The sequence below is a fragment of the Poecilia latipinna genome, unplaced genomic scaffold (assembly GCF_001443285.1).
Source record: "Poecilia latipinna isolate Pla-1442-1.1 unplaced genomic scaffold, P_latipinna-1.0 Scaffold908, whole genome shotgun sequence".
NCBI classification, from domain to species: domain Eukaryota; kingdom Metazoa; phylum Chordata; class Actinopteri; order Cyprinodontiformes; family Poeciliidae; genus Poecilia; species Poecilia latipinna.
The window spans coordinates 172,387-190,524 of NW_015113524.1; the positions used below are offsets into that span (position 1 = coordinate 172,387).

General features: G+C 38.9%; 3 protein-coding genes across 4 annotated transcripts; all 3 read left to right on the forward strand.

Annotated features, from left to right (window-relative positions):
• The first annotated feature begins 281 nt into the window (after positions 1 to 281).
• senp2 (SUMO specific peptidase 2) lies at positions 282 to 7,798 on the forward strand. The gene is made up of 17 exons (XM_015048871.1): positions 282 to 639; positions 1,534 to 1,595; positions 1,687 to 1,799; positions 2,755 to 2,821; positions 2,896 to 2,974; positions 3,071 to 3,245; positions 3,406 to 3,512; positions 3,608 to 3,690; positions 4,117 to 4,165; positions 4,247 to 4,319; positions 4,397 to 4,552; positions 4,636 to 4,767; positions 4,904 to 5,122; positions 6,289 to 6,368; positions 6,498 to 6,582; positions 6,678 to 6,773; positions 6,963 to 7,798. The coding sequence occupies exons 1-17, from the start codon at positions 488 to 490 to the stop codon at positions 7,023 to 7,025; spliced, it is 1,791 nt and encodes a 596-aa protein (XP_014904357.1). The 5' UTR covers positions 282 to 487; the 3' UTR covers positions 7,026 to 7,798.
• A 509-nt stretch (positions 7,799 to 8,307) lies between these two features.
• LOC106957498 (transformer-2 protein homolog alpha-like) lies at positions 8,308 to 11,604 on the forward strand. 2 transcript variants are annotated; one of them, XM_015048872.1, is made up of 8 exons: positions 8,308 to 8,493; positions 9,661 to 9,794; positions 9,935 to 10,094; positions 10,187 to 10,375; positions 10,450 to 10,565; positions 10,660 to 10,818; positions 10,926 to 11,008; positions 11,227 to 11,604. In XM_015048872.1, exons 1-8 carry the CDS (start codon positions 8,461 to 8,463, stop codon positions 11,235 to 11,237), a joined length of 885 nt encoding a protein of 294 aa, XP_014904358.1. In that variant the 5' UTR covers positions 8,308 to 8,460; the 3' UTR covers positions 11,238 to 11,604. The 2 variants fall into 2 exon arrangements, with proteins under 2 accessions (XP_014904358.1, XP_014904359.1); XM_015048873.1 differs by having other exon boundaries at positions 8,311 to 8,493; positions 10,944 to 11,008.
• A 1,134-nt stretch (positions 11,605 to 12,738) lies between these two features.
• On the forward strand, positions 12,739 to 17,845 carry LOC106957502 (obg-like ATPase 1). The gene is made up of 11 exons (XM_015048879.1): positions 12,739 to 12,850; positions 13,169 to 13,266; positions 13,369 to 13,512; positions 14,353 to 14,480; positions 14,632 to 14,807; positions 14,903 to 14,983; positions 15,075 to 15,172; positions 15,252 to 15,392; positions 15,936 to 16,032; positions 16,602 to 16,724; positions 16,832 to 17,845. The coding sequence occupies exons 2-11, from the start codon at positions 13,169 to 13,171 to the stop codon at positions 16,931 to 16,933; spliced, it is 1,188 nt and encodes a 395-aa protein (XP_014904365.1). The 5' UTR covers positions 12,739 to 12,850; the 3' UTR covers positions 16,934 to 17,845.
• Positions 17,846 to 18,138: the final 293 nt, after the last annotated feature.

Here is an 18,138-nt window from a genome sequence, read left to right on the forward strand (position 1 = left end):
ATATCTCATTAACAATAATGACTTTGAGTCTATAGCAAAACCATATTGAAACAGTTAAAATATAATTCAACAATCTTGTTTTAATTACAAGGAAGCAAATCTTTATATCTTAAACTACTATATAAAGTAGTTTACTATTTTATATAGTAGTGACAGCGGTCTGAAATACACATTTTATCTTTCGGCCTAGATGTTTGTTGCTTTCTTCAATCGGAAAGCACCGCCTGTGATTGGTTCGTTCTATTCAGACGAAGTCTATAGAGCCCCGCCCGAGCGTCCTCCCCTGCAACACAAAACATTCGCACCTAGTGAGACTGTCACACGCAGTGACGCACATCCTGCGCATTTCAACACAGAGATGCTAACTGGGCTAAAGCTCCACTGGTAACCGTTGTGTCGTAGATTGTTGTGTGAGGTTTTAACCTGCGGAAAATCAGTCCTGGCCCGTTCGGAAGACCTCGTTCCATTTTTCTCGTATTTGTCTGGGATGTATGGATGGATAGTTGACGGAATCTCGTCTCTGTTTGAGCCCGTTACCGGGCAAAACCACACCGAGTGGCCTGCGAGAAGAAGGGGTAGTGGGGAAGGAGCTCGGCGGCAGGACAGCAACGGAAGACCGACTAAACGGAACTACAAAAGGTCGGTGATATTCTGATACCTGGTGGTTCCGTTCTGGATGCGCTCTTATTCCTCTGTGGTTCAATTTCAAATTTGTTGACTTAACTCTTATGATGGTGACTAAAGTTAAGCTAACAACAGTGAGGGGGTATGTTTGAAAATAGATAAGGATATCAAGCTTCAGTTCCTGCTACTTTTAGATGTGTCCCGGGTTAAACACCTTAATTAAATGGCTAAATCGCCTACTAATGGCCTAGTTAATTAACTTAGGTGTGTTGAAGCAGGAACACATCTAAAAGCTGCAGGGCACAGGCCTTCAAGGACTGGAGTTTGAAATCTGCTCCCCCTGTTCTGCATGTCTTAAGTGTTACCTTTCCTCCACACACCTGACTAAATAAAAAAGTGATTGCCAGTCTTACTGACATATCAAGAAGATAATTCAGCCTTTTGATTTAAGTGTGCTGGAGCAGGAATGCATCCAAAAGTTGTAGGACAGTGATCCCTGCTCTAGATAATCTACTGCCTCCTCTCTTGATGCTCCTTTTTCCTCTTTTAACCCTATATGATTTAGTTCTCAGGAAAATTAACACATTTTACACGTATGCTTTCTTTGTTCAACATGAACCCCACCTGAAGAGTCTCTCTCTCTGTTTTGAACTAAAGTTATTTGCTCAAAGTTCATGTTTTTCATGAAAGTCGTTGTAAAGTATGGCAAGCTCCATTTGTCTACATTTGTAATGCTGGAACAGAACAATCGTTTCCTGGCACACCTCCACTTGGTTTGTATTAAAGCACAAGTTCTTCAGTTTTATTTATACAAAAGGTTTCACTATTTCCTGGATAATTAAATAATTTTACAAAAAGAGGTTAATTGTTATGAATAGGAGGCAGCATTATAATTTTCCTCTGTTGCAGTGTGCATGTTGCCGATGGTGTTTGTCAAAGTGACCCAGTGGCGGCAAAACGACGCAAACGTGGTATGTTGGGATCAATTAAAAATGCCAGGGTTTGTTTTTTAAAAAAAAGTCTCTGTATTTCGGTAACTGTTGTGATCTCCTGTCTTTGTAGATGTTGTGATCAGCTTTGTGAAGAAGACGGTGGCAGGCATAGCAGGTCTAGTGAGCCTTCGGAGACCGCTGCCAGCAAGGTGTCAAAATCCAAACAAGCATGACGAAACACAGGTGGGTGTCATCATGTCTTCTTTGTGTTCAAGTGCTTCATCATGTTCTGTAGGTATAGACAAGCAGCCAAATAGAAGTTTTGCTGTATGGCCTGGTGAAGGTGTTTCCACTTGTGGGGTACCTCAAGTCTCTGTTCTTGGGCTCTAGTTTTCCTCAAGGGGACCGCACACCGTCAGCTTCAGACATGTGTCCAAAAATATAATTTTCTATTAAATAATGGATACCATTAGCGGTTGGTCAGGTATCCTTTTCAGACCTCACCTCAACAGGCCGTAAACGAAATGCCACGCCGTACTGGCTCCCATAGCTGCTCTTCTTCTGCACAGAGTAGTAGTTGCAGCACCTTCTCTGGTGGGACCATGGTTTAAAAATTGAGGATGGATTGATTTTTGAGGTTAAAAAAATTAACAGTCTTGTTATTATAAGAACAGTTGCAAAACAAAAATATTTCCTGGAGATCCATTGCTCACCAGGCCAGCTGTGTTAAGTGAAGGATTACCAAGCTAGTATTTTGGATTTGATTTACATTCAAACATTTGCAATTCATTTTGGTTGCAAGTGATTTTTTATGGCATGCGACTCCAACTGTTGGCGTACATGGATGACTGCATTGACAAAAATAGTTAGGCCTGTTCTTGCAACAACAATGTATGTTAAAGATGTAATTTGATGCAAGTTGGAGTGCATCAAGATGCGAGGTTTTTGTTCTTAGTATTTGCTAACAATGAAAATTATAGCTTTACTCTTATTTACTTACTAAATTTTGACTTGGCATTTGCAAAACTTGGTCTTGTTACTCCCCAGTTTTATTATTGCTGCTCTATGCAAGTCGGCCTGGACCAGGCCCATATGCTTGGCTTTTCATGTACGGAACCTTGTGTTTACATGTGCTTCACGGATAAAATGTATTTCATTTAAAGCTGTTTGTTTTGGGTTTTTTTATGTTTGAATCTAGCCCGTTACTCTAATGGGCATAGATGAGCTTCACACGTCATGGCTTAATGGTACTGACTGGAAAATGGGTAAGTGAAGATGGATATCTCTGCACCTATTGACTCTTGTCTATATTCATATCTAACACTTGTTGTCTTCTCAGATAAATCTGTAGGTGGGGTGAATGACAGGAGTTCAAAGAACCCCTTTCAAAACTCTATACCCCCTTTAAGAAAATACAGGTCAGTGATCTAGTTTTTGTACAGTTTGTTCATTAGTCTCAATAAAACCTTCAGCGCACTCTCTTTATGAACTACTATTTTTGTTTTGGAATCTAGTGGAGCAACTCTCCCTGCTGGGCTCCCAGAAAGAGGGAAGAACTGGGAGAGAAGAGGCTCCTTTCAGCTGCTGCCTTCAAGGCCCGCTATCAGAGTGGGAACACCTTATCCCGAACCGATTTCTAATGGCTACGGACACACCCGCTGCCCTAAACCCAGTCTAACTGTGGAAGAGGTATATTTAGACCTGAATTTAGTGTCGTTTGGAATATTCTGTTCCATTTATGATGGTCATTTCCCACTTTATCCTTGCATGTAGTAATCACTCAAGGGTACCTCATTATTACTGAACATTTTTTGCCACTTCATATCTTCAGTTGTGATTTTTGTTTCAGGCCATAAAGCAGAACAATAAGGAGCACTACAGACGCTTACTGGAGATGGTGACGGAGAAATACAGCAAAAGCCAACCACTACCTTTCAACCAAGCTAAACCACATGAGTGAGTGTTTCCATCTGCTGGTGTGGTGTTTTCAAAGATGTTTAATAAGATCACCATGCACCTCTTAACTGTGTTTTTTTTTTTTTTTCTCCTAGCGAGTCACTGTTGCAAAGTTCCCACAAAACATCTGCTTCAGAGAGAACCTTTGATTCAGTCTCCAGGAGGGTGGTGTGCACAGGTAGCACTCTCCTGTGGATACTGTTTGTCTTTAAAATAACAAATGACCGCTTCTATTTTTGTTTGTCCCACAAACTTTCACTTTATCTGTTTTCTTTTTTTGGGTTCATTGAACAGATATATGTGAAAAACCATTCAATGAAATACAGAAAATTATATATATATATATATATATATATATATATATATATATAAAACACTTAAGTGTAATAGCAAAGTTCTTTTTGCTTTTTTTTTTTTTTTCATGCGTCTTGTCTGATGATGTGGAGAAGCCCAACAGATTTACTTTCACAAGTGGAGCATTAGAACTTTCGCTGTAATGCTCCATTTTATATATTCTTAAAAAAAACTTGGCTAATTGTGATTAAATTAACATTTACGGCCATTTTCTAGTGGGTAAAAAAAAATAATCTTCTCCTCTTCACAGCTTCACCAACTGTGTTTACATACAGAAATACTACTGCAACTAAGGACAGGTTGGTTTTAAACTACCTGAATTATGTGTCTTTTTTTTTCTTCTTCAATACTTTAATAACTTTTATCTTTCATATCTTCAGGTGGGGAGGTTTATCTTTTAATAAGTCATACAGTGAAACCCTTGAGGAGAAACAGCCTGTTAGATATGCAAAGGTAGGCACACATTAACTCTCTTCTATCATGCCAAAGCAGCCATTGAATCCTGCGAGTAATGCTGCCCTGCATTGCAGCAAAAAGCAGCAGCGGATGTGGACCTTTCCACAGAAGTCGCTACTCGCCTTAATCTCGTGGACAGAGATGCTTCTGCGTTCAGCGCCGCTGAAACTCAACCTTCCTATGCTTCACATATAAGGCACAGCGATGAGGACATACCCAGGCTGACCAAGGTTAGATTGTTTAAAAGTAATGTAGTGCGTTTCTGACTGCATGGTTACGCTGCCATTTTAAATGTCTCTTCTCGGTCTTATAGGAAATGGCAGTGGAGGTTAGTGAAGCTTTGGCTCAGAGAGATCCTAACCTTGTTTTAAGTTCAGCCTTCAAACTTCGCATCACGCAGCGAGACCTGTCCACTCTACTGGAAGGTGGATGGCTCAATGATGAGGTACTTGTACGCTTAACTAAGATGGATCTCGGATCTAAACCAGCCCACTCCGCTGAAGACAAGATTGAAGTTGAAAAACATTTTTTTTACTGCATTGAGTTGGAGATCATTGTTTTATGGCAATTTTTCCTCCAAGGTGATGAACTTCTACCTTTCCCTCATCATGGAGCGACGCTGCGGAGAAAGTGGAAGATTAAAGGTGTACAGTTTTAGCACCTTTTTTTACCCAAAGCTGCGGGGTTTGGGACAGGTTGGAGGACATGCGGCTGTGAAGCGATGGACCAAGGCGGTTGACCTTTTCATGTTTGACCTCATCCTCGTCCCGCTGCACCTTGGTGCCCATTGGGCATTAGCTGTGAGTTTGATTCGTCACATAGCTTAAAATGCATCAATATTTGCTGCAGAAATACTTGGATGAAACTCCAATAAGAATGTAGAAAATTTGTTGAGTTCAAAAAGAAGAAAACTTAGATCAGCTGCTGCTCCCACCTTCCAACAGAATAAATACAGATTGCTATTCCCAATTTTATATTTGTAAAAGTAACACTTTACTAAAAGTTTCAATAGTTCAACATACTTTTCATCGTATGTATACTTTGTAGGGTAGTAACTATGCCTAATACTCATCAGATGAGACTGGATATGGAGTTCACTAGAATGAGACGGGACAAGTTTTAATATAACTTACACTGCAGAAAGGCCTTTATTCTGCATTTTTATTTTTTTGTCACAAACTTAACAAACTTTCTTTTCCTGAGTTCTTTTAATCTATTTTCATCTACCTTATGTCTGCATCAACTATGCATGGTGTGCAGTATAACATTTCCCAGTTGATGTGGATAGCGTGCGAGTATGATGTAGACATCCAACTATCGGTTACTATAGCAAAGCTTTTTACCTCTTTCAGCGTCTGAACAACTTGCAGTACTTGCCTATTGTTTGCCTTATTGCTGTTAATAGTTCCTACTGAAAACTAAAAATGGTGGAGCAGCTTATATTATAATTTCATCAGGCAAAGCCATGAGGACTGCATTTGGCTTGTACTTTTAAGACAGCAGTCGCCTCAATGAGAAATATCGTAATGTTTTAATACACAAGATGTTGTGCGAGAAGATTTTGCTGCATCCCCAATTTGTTGAGATTTCCAATTCACTGATTATCATCTAGACTTCACAACTTTCCTGCAGAATCGTCATGTATTAATGATTAGTCCTAAATTTTGTTGCATCAGTTTAATACAGCCATATTAATAAACCGCTTCTTGAGTTTGTTTTGCCAACAATATTTTGTGCAATCATTTTTAAGCCATTTCCTGTATAAAACTTTAGTTTCTGTCACACTTTACAAACTTTGTAATAAATGAATTAAAAAGTTTGCGTTCCCAACACTCAGCCTTGTGGTACTCCGTATTTGTTTGAGCACTTGTATTTCATTGTGAAATTATAAAACAGTAGATTTACAATTTGTTTAAAGAGAAGTAGGATTTAAGTCGGCTTGTTTTAATAAATGTTTTCATTTTAGGTGATGGATTTAAAGTCAAAGACTGTTAAATCATATGACTCAATGGGTCGGAGACATGACGACATCTGTAATCTTTTACTGTAAGTCTGTTTTCCATCTTTCACTCCCTCAACTTTTATCTTTTTTTCCCCTCCAGTCTTTCAATCTTTAGTGTTTGTTTCTTTGAGTTGTACTGCACTATGAATGACGTAGCGGTGCTTATTTTCCAGTCTCTACCTTAAAGAAGAACACAAAGCAAAGAAAGGAAGGGAGCTTGACGGTGCCAAATGGACTGTTGGAAGTCTGAAGGCTGGTGTATGTCAAGCTCACTATTGACATAAGATTTAAAAACGTAATGTCATTTTTTTTTTTTCTAAAATTGAGATTAATGCCTTATTCTGTACAAACAGGACATTCCCCAGCAGACTAATGGAAGTGACTGTGGTGTTTTTGTCTGTAAATATGCTGACTATATAGCAAAGGGAAAGCCCCTCACCTTTAAACAGGTAAGCTCAAATTTAATGCAACCACTTGGAGTTTATTACTGAGAAGTGCAATTGCTTGTGCAGAGCAGTGTTTGTCTTACCATGCTACTACATGTTATTAGCCTTGATTATTAAAATCAGTGTTTTTTAAAGTATGTTGTATTATGCAGATTTTGTTCTAATTTAATTGCTTTCTTCAACTTTTTTTAGTGCCACATGCCTCTCTTCAGGAAGTTAATGATGTGGGAAATCCTTAATCAGAAGCTGCTATAGAAGATTACACCATCAGAAGCAACAACGGCAACTTTGTTTTAGTCTCGCAATTGTTGGACCGAAATATAACCCAGATATTTGGAGTAATAAAACACTAGTCTTAACTTTGTCTCCTTTTCTCCCAAAGGGGCATAGAAACTATTTTTAATCTCTGAGTTTTAATTGGAGATGTTTTGCTGAAGGAAATTTGTCGCGCACAAACTTTGGCACTAGTGAGTGAATGGCTTTTGACTTTGAGATTATTTTTTTTTTTATAAAAAAAATCACTGCTTGAAGTGCCTTTAACCCGCTGGTGGAGCTCAGTGAAGAGCACGCTTCATGGAGAGTTTGTTTGGTTTTTGCAACTTGACTGCATTTTTGAGCAACTTGGCCCAGAATGCAGAAATGATCCTTATGGTCATTTATTTGATTTATTGATTGAAGTATGTAGAGATAATTATATTTAGTCACAAAACTGTTCTGTTGTGTGAAATATAAATGGTGAAAATATTGATATACCTCCTGTTTTGCATTTTGTCCAGATACAATTTGCATGTTTGCAAACTTGCTGTAGTAACATTTTGTTTAACATTATTTATAACTTGACTGGATGAAAAAAAAAAAAATGTGTGTGTAATGTTTCCTTCCATAATTGGAGTATGACTTATTTATTCTCCCACATGTAGAGCAGTTACAAAACTTAATAGGGAACTACTGTACAAGCATGTATGTTAGTGCTCATGCTTAAAATATGATCCTATCCCCCCTCCTGTAATAAAGTGGGTTTTTTGTAATCTGAGTTTTATTTTATTTTTACTAGTCTAGAGCAATCCGTGAGGGTTCCAGTGAATGAGTGAGTGAGCTTTTCCTAAGCTCATTACATTCCAAGCTGGTAAAGGTGTGAGCTGTAACCTAGCTTGTAAAAAGGTTCATTATGTCTCTTAATACAGTGCCTAGAAAACTACTTATATAAGCTAGTGCACAACAGTACTTAAGGTACTTTTTTTCAAAACTAATAGTTTAGCATTAAAAAAAAAAAATTCAATTTACTAGTAGGTGTAGATAAAAAGATTCCCAAACGTCGTAACATTCGTATATTCACCTTATATAATTAACAGAATAAGAGTTTGAGTAGAGTCTACCATGCTGTCGCAGTCCGCTGGACAATAATCCAATGTAAAACTGTGATATTTTGTCCAGAGTATGTGGTTACACAATTGCATGCTACTTCAGAGATTTACGTTCAAACATGTTTTGTAAAGACAATCCCGTTTTATTTTAAAAGGAGCCGGAAATGGCGTCATTGGCTACAGAACGTTATAGAAGGTTGCTGTTGTTAGGCGGTGTGGACAGAAACGGCTCGTTGTTTTGGGGGCGCGCTTCAGCACTACCTAATTTACTTTTCCCTCTGGGTTCAGTAGACTTATTAAAGGGGTTGCAAATTTCTGACTGTAAAATGAGCGACAACGAGAAGGATTTTAGGGAGCAGGTGAGTTTTATTAATTAAAGAATATTGAGTTACTTCGGTTAAGATATAAACGGCTAGCTAGCTTATCCGTTTCCAGCCGTTGGACGTCTGAAAAGGTTTGCTAGACGAAAGGTTTAAAGTCTCTTAGTGCTGATATCTGCACAAGTGTTGTATGTTTTATTAGTGTTTATACACGAATAATTATGGATAGTTGCATCACATTACTGAATACAATTATATTAGCGAAGCATGCTAGGCTAAACCATGCGGCCTGTGCAGATCAGGAAACACGGTTCCGCCTCATAGAACTACCTTCATTTTAGCACATTGGTCTTTAATTATCGAGTTATGCAATGAATTACGAGTATTAAAGTAACTACTGTATGTGCACTGTAATCCTTGCTTATTTAAAATTGAACATGAATTATAAGCTAACTTGTCGAGCTTTAATTTTTTTTTCTTTCGTGTTTATTTTTTTCTTTATACCATTTGGTTGAAACAGAAACCAACTTGCCTTATCACCCTTGTTTGTTTTTTGTCAAGGTTAAGGTGGGAAGAAAGAAAAAGGCCCAAGACGTGTCAGATGTGACGTTTTTAATGTTTGAAGCTGATGGGGTTGATGCATGCTAATGTTTTGGAAGCTGAAAAGAAGCGATCAAGATCTGGCCTCACTTCTAGTTGTAATGGCAGATGGTAAAATGGGGAAGAGGAGGAAAAAAGAAGTCAGATTCAAACGGAAGAAAGAAGAAATGAAGGGGTTGTTATGAAGTAATGAAGTGAACGAAGTTATGAAGTTAAGATCAGAAGTATAACTGGGTATGAGTGATTTCCTAACAACATGTTATATTATTGCTCTATTTTACTTTTCTTTCTCCTTAGCATGCTTAATTATTTTTTGCCCTTTCTGTATCAAACACATCACTAATTGTTCCCTCAATTTTGTTAGATTTTTTTTAAATGTGGATCTGCTAATGTATTTAATCTATATTCAGTTATTTGTCACAGTTTTTTTTTCTTCTTCCAATTTTCCAGATAATTTCTATCAAACCCTCTAATCACCAAACTATGGTGCTGTTCTTCTGAAAAAGGCTTTTAGGGGGCAGAGGGTTAACATTTCCCAGCCCTTATGTTACTGTGTGGCAAACTTGTCTGTAAAGGGCTTCTGATACCTGTCTTTTATTCGCTCAGGACTCTCGGGGAGGCTCAAGGAGTGCATCCCCAAGAGGCTCCGCAAAATCTGCCAGCCACTCTCCTGCACGGTCTAAAGATGGCTCTCGGCGCTCCAGGTCCAGATCTCGCTCTCAGTCCAGATCAAAATCTAGGTGAAGTAACGCTTTTTTTCCATCTCGTGTAATGTTTTGCTGGGGGGTTTTTTTTTTTGAACTGAAGTGCCTTTATTAGCACCAATTCTGACTAATGTCTTCCCCCCTGTCATGCACCAAAAAACCCCAAAAAACAATAGGTCAAGGTCCCACCGAAGCTCACGCAGGCGCTACTCCCGCTCTCGTTCCCACTCTCGACGCAGACGTTCACGGAGCCGATCTCGAAGCTCAGATTACCGTCGACGTAGGAGCCACAGCCGTTCCCCGATGTCTAATCGGCGCAGACACATTGGCAACAGGGTGTGTATTACTGCTTTAAAATTTGTTGTATTAAAAAAATCTTTTTTAATGTTTTTATTTTTATTCGAACTTTTACTCTTTTACTCTTACAGGCTAATCCAGACCCCAGTGCTTGCTTGGGTGTGTTTGGTCTGAGCCTTTACACCACTGAGAGGGACCTGAGGGAAGTTTTTTCTAAATATGGCCCCTTGGCCGATGTCAACATAGTGTATGACCAGCAGTCGCGTCGTTCAAGAGGTTTTGCCTTTGTTTATTTCGAAAACAGTGAGGACTCCAAGGAGGTAAGCATGTGATTGGGTTATATTTTTAGTTGCAGTTCTGTTTTGCTGCTACCTCTAATAGTGATGTCTCTTAGGCCAAGGAGCGTGCTAATGGTATGGAGCTTGATGGACGCAGGATCAGAGTGGATTTCTCCATCACCAAAAGAGCTCACACTCCAACTCCTGGAATCTACATGGGACGCCCCACATAGTGAGTGTTTGGGGGTTATGGGCTTTCTATTTTTATGCAAAGTATTTATAAACCATGGTGTGTATAAGGGTGACAGCTGAACGTGTGTTTGCAGTGGTGGTGGTGGTGGTGGTGGAGGCGGCGGCGGTGGAGGAGGCGGCGGTTCATCACGCCGTTTCTCTAGGGACTACGACAGGGGCTATGACAGAGGATATGATAGAGGTTATGATCGCGACTATGATCGCTACGAAGAGCGAGAGTACCGATCGTACAGGTACAATTAAATTACCTTGACACAATGTACAAGATCGTAAGATGAAACTACTGATAAATTTTACTTTCATTTTGCTCGATGGATCTGATATTCATGTAAAATGAAAGTTCTTTTTCCTTTGACAGACGCAGATCTCCGTCTCCGTACTACAGCAGAGGTTACCGCTCACGATCTCGATCCTACTCGCCACGTATGTATACGACATGCAGTTTTAAAAAAATGTACTTTGAATAAAACATTTGTGAACATGTTTGATTTTTGACATTTAATATCATTTGTAGTTTCAGTTAATTATTATACGTAAACATGCAATGATTTGTCTTTTAATAGATGGATGGATTTTAAGTCTCCATGTTCCACCAGAGTAGTTTGTTGATGTTTTTTTTGTTGTTGTTTCTTTTTTTACAGGTCACTACTAGGCAGCAAAGATAGGCAACGACAGTATTATGTTCTGGTGTTTTGTTTCATTTTGTTTTGGGTTTTTTTCATTATTATTATTATTATTTTTGTTTTTGCTTTTTTAATTTTGACCAGACCGTGTGTGTGTGTGTGTGTGTGTGTGAGAGAGAGAAAGGGACTTTTGCATGTATTCATGTATCAGAAAGTTTGATTTTTATCCCTAAACATGTCTAGACAGTGCTGAATTTCCATGTTACTGAGTTTAGCACAGATTATGGAGGTTCAAAATGTCGGGAATTGATGCTTTTTCATCTTTGCTCGTCACCTAAATAAAATTCTGTATGTTGTCAAATAAAAATGCTGAATGCTTTTTAAATGTAGAATTTGAAAAAAAAAAAAAAACCAGTTTGCTTCAACTGACATGTTTTTATCTTTGTAGGATTTTGTTCTTTTTTATTATTTTTTTTTTTTAGTGTTCTACAGTAGATGGCTTCTTTAAACTGTGTCTATTCCAAAAAAAATAAATGACATTTTTGTCTTTGTCTGGTGACTGATTGCTTTTTGTTGTTTGTATACAAATGATAAAATACCCTTGTCTTACTCTGCATAATCTACTTAAGTTATAACATCCATATCTGATCTTAAACCCAAGTGTGAGAAAATTGAATGTTGAGCTTCTCTAGTTTTATCTGTTTCACATTGAACAAAGTTTTCTTGATATGGATGCTAAAAGTTGATTAACTTTCAGAAACATTGCCCAAAACAATTGGATTTTAAAATGTTACCTTTTGTATTGGAGTTGAAAACCAGATGAAACGCCTAAAAGGTCAACAAAAGTTGCTTTGACATCACACCCAACTTAATCCATTGTTGTACTAAAAGTGTTCAATGTGGGGTCTTGCTTTTTGTTTTATAGACTACAGCAATTTCATTTTATCATAAGTTCCAGTCTGCATTTTTTTTTTCTGAACTTTGCCTCTACTGTGGACCCCATAGTCCCATGGAGTTGCTTCGGAGCGTGGAAGTGTGGAAAAAAACATAATTGGCATACCAACATTTCTAACTAATGTTATAAACTATACTTTGTGCATGGTCTTTGATTAAAAACTCCATTATTTATGTCACACCAAAAGAGAATAAACCCGTTTGGTCGATTTTCGGGAATAAATCTCAATTGGAAAGTTTTAATTTCTCTAAGTTTGCAAGGACAACTAATTTGTATGTTAAACAACAAAGAAGTATGCAGCGCTGTCTAAAACTACGAACAAAGCACGCTTTACTAGCTCAACTTTCCTACTGTTACTTCAATTACGTTATTTACATGTTAATTAACAATAAATGACGACTCCCATCGATTCTGAAAAATACTTACAACTCTGCAAACAAGAAATATAAGCAAATTTTGTTTTGAAGCCGGGAAAATTGTGGTTTTTTGCAGTATCCCAACAGAAAATCAGTTTGCTACATTATCTCGGGTTGCCTCTGACGTATCGTTCCAGATGTCCGGCTGACCAATCAGAGACGTTTTGCGTCAAAACCCTTCCGCTTAGCTTTCCGACCTGCCTTTCCAGTGGAGTGGCTGGTGTGAACAGACAGAAGAGAAGCAAACACCACGTAGGAGCAGGAATTAAAGGTACCAAGCGAGTTGTTTTTTCAGCTAAACATCTTCCAAATTATTTTAGATGTGGTAAGGAGATTTTTGAACGCTCATAAAACGCCTGTGGTCGGATACTTGGATGGTTCCAGTTAGCCACCTGCTACCGCTTAGCATGCTGTGTTTGAATGAGCATATGAGTCTAGCTGCCTCTACACGTTTTCACCAGGGCTAGCTGTGAAGAAACGATAGCTTTTTTAAAGGAATATTAATGTTTAGAGGTTTTCGGAAGACTTTACAAATAAAGGGCAGTATTTACGTGTGTGCCATGGTTTAATCTTCTCTTACCTCTTACAGATGCCTCCTAAAAAGACAGAAGCCCCAAAACAACCTCCATTAATTGGGCGATTTGGAACATCACTGAAAATTGGCATTGTGGGGTTGCCTAATGTCGGGTAAATACCTGCAGGACTAAGTCAAGTGTAATGTAAATATTTTAAATTACAAATGGCCTTAGTTACTTGGGTATTACTGCTGCTTTTCTGACTTTGTTGCAGGAAATCTACATTTTTTAATGTGCTCACCAAAAGCCAAGCTGCTGCAGATAATTTCCCGTTCTGCACCATTGATCCAAATGAGAGCAGGGTGCCAGTTCCCGATGAGCGCTTTGATTACCTGTGCCAGTACCACAAACCAGCCAGGTGTGTTACAGCTGTACAGCATGGTTGTCATCATAGCGAGCATCTGCAGTGCCTTTCAAAAGTAATCCTAGCTTTTGAACGTAACATTTTGACCCATCACAACAACACATTTTGGTGTGTTTTTGTAGATTTTATTGACATGTTCAGACAAAGTAGTGGAAGGAAAAACATAAACAGTTTTCAAAAGAAAAACTGTTCTTTGCAAAATAGCTACATTTTTGTCAGAGTAGAGGAAGAGGACTTTTTGAATTTAAAAATATTCCCACGGATTCAAAATTAGATTTAACTGAACTGAACTTTGACTGGGCCATTATAACACATGAACATGCTGTCTAAACCATCCCATGTTCTGGGTCATCCATTAGTGATGTGGTGATGAAGCTCACCGCTTTATATTCAAGTGCTTAGGTGGCACGTAGTGGTGTCAGGACATATTCAAACATTTTACAAGGAGTTTGCACAAAAAGCTTGAAAATGTCTGTGCGCTGCGCATCAACCGTCCCCAGAAGGTGTGCTGTGACTTCAGCTAAATGAAGCCACTTTGACTCCTTTAATTTTCACTTGGGCAAAGCAAGAAACAAATTCTCAGCATCTTCTGACCAGCTTGTCTTCCCACAGCATGATGCTGCTGCCTCCGGGCTTCACCATGGGGGCGCTGTGATCAGGGTGACGTTTAGTGTTAGTTTTTTTGCCAAACATAATGCTTTGCATATAAATTGAAAATATCAACTTACCATTTTTCGATTATATAAAAAAGACGGCATGATAAATTACGGAAAAGTGGGGATGCTCCACTTAATGCCCGGTCTTGCTGATTGATTTTCGTCTTTCTCTCCTCAGTAAGGTTCCTGCTTTCCTAAATGTGGTGGACATTGCTGGTCTGGTGAAGGGAGCTCATGCAGGGCAGGGACTTGGAAATGCCTTTCTCTCTCATATCAGTGCCTGCGATGCCATTTTCCACATGACCCGTGAGTAGCCAGTTCAGCGCCGTCATTGGCGATTTTTGAGACCATGCCGAAGCCAGTTACACATTTAAAGAGAAGAGAATGAACTTTCATCTAAAAACCACTTGGATTTGTTTTGCTTTATGTATGTAAAAGACGCTTTGGTATGTTTAAGGTGCGTTCGATGATGAGGACATTACCCACGTGGAGGGCAACGTGGACCCAGTGAGAGACATTGAGATCATCCATGAGGAGCTGCGGCTAAAGGATGAGGAAATGATTGATCCCATCATAGACAAGCTGGAGAAAACCGCAGTCAGAGGAGGAGACAAAAAACTAAAACCTGAATACGTAAGAAATGTGGACTGATGACATGTCTGTCTCTGGATGACATTCAAGTTCTTATAGTTCTTCCACTCTCACCGACATGCTGATTTTACTTCCAGGATATCATGCTGAAGGTAAAGAACTGGGTTGTGGAAGAGAAGAAACACGTCCGATTTCACCACGAATGGAATGACAAAGAGGTATTCACATGTGTGCATGCATGCACTTGCATCGAATTACATCTGTTGGTGACTTGCGATGCATTTCTCAGTGTTGAACTCCTCTTTGCAGATTGAGGTGCTGAACAAATACCTGTTTCTGACATCGAAGCCCATGATCTACCTGGTTAATCTCTCTGAGAAGGATTACATTAGAAAAAAAAACAAATGGTATTTCATTTTTGCTTTCTTCGCGTTTTGTTAATTCACTCGTGTATTGCTCTGATCAAACACTGGCTTACGGTTTAAGGTTGGCAAAAATCAAAGAGTGGGTAGACGCCCACGATCCTGGTGCCATGGTCATCCCGCTGAGCGGAGCGGTGGAGGCTAAACTTCAGGAGATGGAAGAGGAGGAGAGGACTAAATACTGCGAGGAACAGAAAACACAGAGGTCAGACTGATGACCACCGCCAGTAGGCTTTGATGTTCAGTTTAAAAGTCAGGTGAAATTGATTTGAACACAAGGTATTGCTTAAAATGATGTGTGCTGTGCATTTGTTTTCACCTCTTCTGAATCAGTACTTTGTAGAACCAGCTTTTGTCGCAATTACAGCTGCAGGGTTATTGTAGACATGTTTTGTCACAGCTTTGTTTCTCTAGGGAATGAAATTTTCTACATTTTTCTTTCCCTGAAACAAATTCTAGTCAGATTGAATAGGGAGGATTTGTGGAGATTATTTTTCTTAAGCCTTCATACAGATTGATTGATTTGTGGGTTTAAACACCACCAGTCCATTCTAGCTCTTGTTGTGTTTCTACAGTTGTTGTCCTGCGGTGCGTTTAGAGAGTTCTCCTTCTTAAAGCAATTTTTAGTTTGACCAAAACGTTTGTGCCTCTTGTGATTACATCAGGCTGTCAGTGATGAAATAACTTTAGTTATTGATCTTTGTGTTTGTTATTTGTAGTCATCACATATATGTTTCTATGCTTTCAGTGTTCTGACCAAAATTATAAAGACAGGCTATGCAGGACTACAGCTGGAGTACTTCTTCACGGCAGGGCCGGATGAGGTCCGAGCGTGGACCATCAGGGTGAGCGCTCTGATATACAGAATGTTACCTTGAACGTCTCATTTGATGACTACTTTCTAAAAGGAAACTGAAAATGGTTCCATTCTCCTTCCTTGTCCCACCTTCCCTTCGTCCCTGTGTCTTACTCCTTTTTGTGATTCCTTCCTTTCCTTCGTCTCCTACTCCATTTGTCTTGTGCTTTTCCTTTCTTCCTCGTTCCTTCCTCATATCTTCCTTCCTCTACACATTTCTTGTCTTTCCATCATTCCTTGTCATTTTTCTGTCCTAATTCTTCTTTCCTCTTGTCTTTACTTTTCTTCATGTCTTTATATCTTTTTTGTCATTCATTCTTGTTCTCTCATTTCACCCAGTAATACTGAGGTTCACCCATAAATTGTGCTGAGCTGCAGTATTTTATGTCTTTAGATGAAGAAAACAAAGGACTGAAAGCTTAGACAGGCGTGACATTTTTAAGAGAAATGTTTAGAAATTGCAGAACCCTGAGGTTTTCAGCGAAAGTCAAAACGGTACAAAATTATGGTACGAGTCGATGCGGTTTGAGATTTTCTTTTGCTGTTCTGCTCCGGCAGAAAGGAACCAAAGCTCCTCAGGCTGCAGGGAAAATCCACACAGACTTTGAGAAAGGCTTCATTATGGCTGAGGTGATGAAGTTCAATGACTTCAAAGAGGAGGGCAGTGAGAGTGCAGCTAAGGTAAGTGAAACAGCAAAACAGATGAGTTCTTATCGAGAGTTGCTGCAGTGAATCTCTAACATGAACATGTTTTCTTTTTTTTTTTTTTTTTGTCTCTTTGTTCTCAGGCTGCTGGGAAATACAGACAACAGGGCAGAAACTACGTTGTGGAGGACGGCGACATTATCTTTTTCAAATTCAACACACCCAATGCACCCAAAAAGAAGTAAAGGGACAACATAATTGCCAGGGGATTATCTCAGTTCAGTTCAGTTGGGCTCCAAAGAGCTGCGCTGTGGGCTGGTTTTCTAATTCTCCTTAAACATTGGGCACAGTTATCACAACATAATGCCAATCAAAGCATGCATCTAGATTTCAAGTCAGTTACATGGATAAATTTCAAACAAGCTTGGACAAAGTTGAGCTATTTACATTATCCATTAAAAAAGGGTAATTAAACTAAAATACCTGGACCAGAATGCAATTTTGCATATTCTTTCGGGTTTTTTTTATTGCTGCCAGTTTTGGGCTGTTTTTAACATACAACAAGGCTCTTTTATTCAGTTTTTCTTTATTGCTGTATAAACATTCAAATCACAGAAGCTGAATATCTTTTCCTGCTTTTACTTTATCATCAGGTTTAGCAGCATTCCTGTGTTTCATTAATTCACCAACTGGTAGATCTTCTGGTTAGCTCTATTTTTAAAGGCAGATTAGGAAGTCTCCTCTTATTAATCTGTTCTGTATTACAATCCTGGCAAGGTTTTGGTGACATGTTGCTTTCAGAAACCAAACCAAAACCTCAGTAACCTGTTTACGTAATAAAGGAGAAAGAAAGCCATCGTTCGGTGCAGGACTGAGCTGTGAAGAGAAGAGACCGGCCTAACTGATGGAGGTGTAGACTGAACTCATGCTACATTATTTGCTTTTACTGACTTGCTCTGGCTCGGGTATTTAAAAAAAAAAACCTTCGCCCTGTCTCCTTTATTGACAGTGTGTTTTTACGCATCTGCTGGAGTGTGCAGCTGCAGATTTACCTTGTACCACATTGTTAATGTCTTCATTGCCACATTAAAATTGTGCCCTAAAATGAAATATTGCCCTTGTAAACATGCACATGTCAGTAAAAGAACAAAAAATCTATCTGCTTTTGTGCTTTATTTTTCCACAACAGTGAAATTAACCCAAATGAAAGAAAATGAGTTGCATTTCTGTTGAAGCCGTCTCATTTAATGGCTCACTGGGTGAAGTAAAATTAGCTTGTTAATTAGTTTAAATTTTAACCTTAACTCTGGGAAGTTAAATATTTTTTTGCCTTAAACCATTGCTGCAATACACAATTTATTTTTACAACGAAAGGGGAAGAGGAAATCTGACTAAAGATTGGCCAGTCATCCCTTTTGGTCAAACTAGGAAAGCCAATTTGAAAGTAATG

What these genes read in the sequence shown, in the direction of transcription:
- senp2 (XM_015048871.1), top strand. Translation starts at nt 488, where the DNA reads ATGTATGGATGGATAGTTGACGGAATCTCGTCTCTGTTTGAGCCCGTT. An exon ending in CCAGTCTAACTGTGGAAGAG is followed by an intron (nt 3,246 to 3,405) that starts GTATATTTAGAC and finishes TTTTTGTTTCAG; the next exon opens with GCCATAAAGCAGAACAATAA. An exon ending in AGCCTGTTAGATATGCAAAG is followed by an intron (nt 4,320 to 4,396) that starts GTAGGCACACAT and finishes CCTGCATTGCAG; the next exon opens with CAAAAAGCAGCAGCGGATGT.
- LOC106957498 (XM_015048872.1), top strand. Translation starts at nt 8,461, where the DNA reads ATGAGCGACAACGAGAAGGATTTTAGGGAGCAG. An exon ending in GCAGACACATTGGCAACAGG is followed by an intron (nt 10,095 to 10,186) that starts GTGTGTATTACT and finishes TTACTCTTACAG; the next exon opens with GCTAATCCAGACCCCAGTGC. An exon ending in CGAGAGTACCGATCGTACAG is followed by an intron (nt 10,819 to 10,925) that starts GTACAATTAAAT and finishes GTAAAATGAAAG; the next exon opens with TTCTTTTTCCTTTGACAGAC.
- LOC106957502 (XM_015048879.1), top strand. Translation starts at nt 13,169, where the DNA reads ATGCCTCCTAAAAAGACAGAAGCCCCAAAACAACCTCCATTAATTGGG. An exon ending in CAGTACCACAAACCAGCCAG is followed by an intron (nt 13,513 to 14,352) that starts GTGTGTTACAGC and finishes TTCTCTCCTCAG; the next exon opens with TAAGGTTCCTGCTTTCCTAA. An exon ending in TCCGAGCGTGGACCATCAGG is followed by an intron (nt 16,033 to 16,601) that starts GTGAGCGCTCTG and finishes CTGCTCCGGCAG; the next exon opens with AAAGGAACCAAAGCTCCTCA.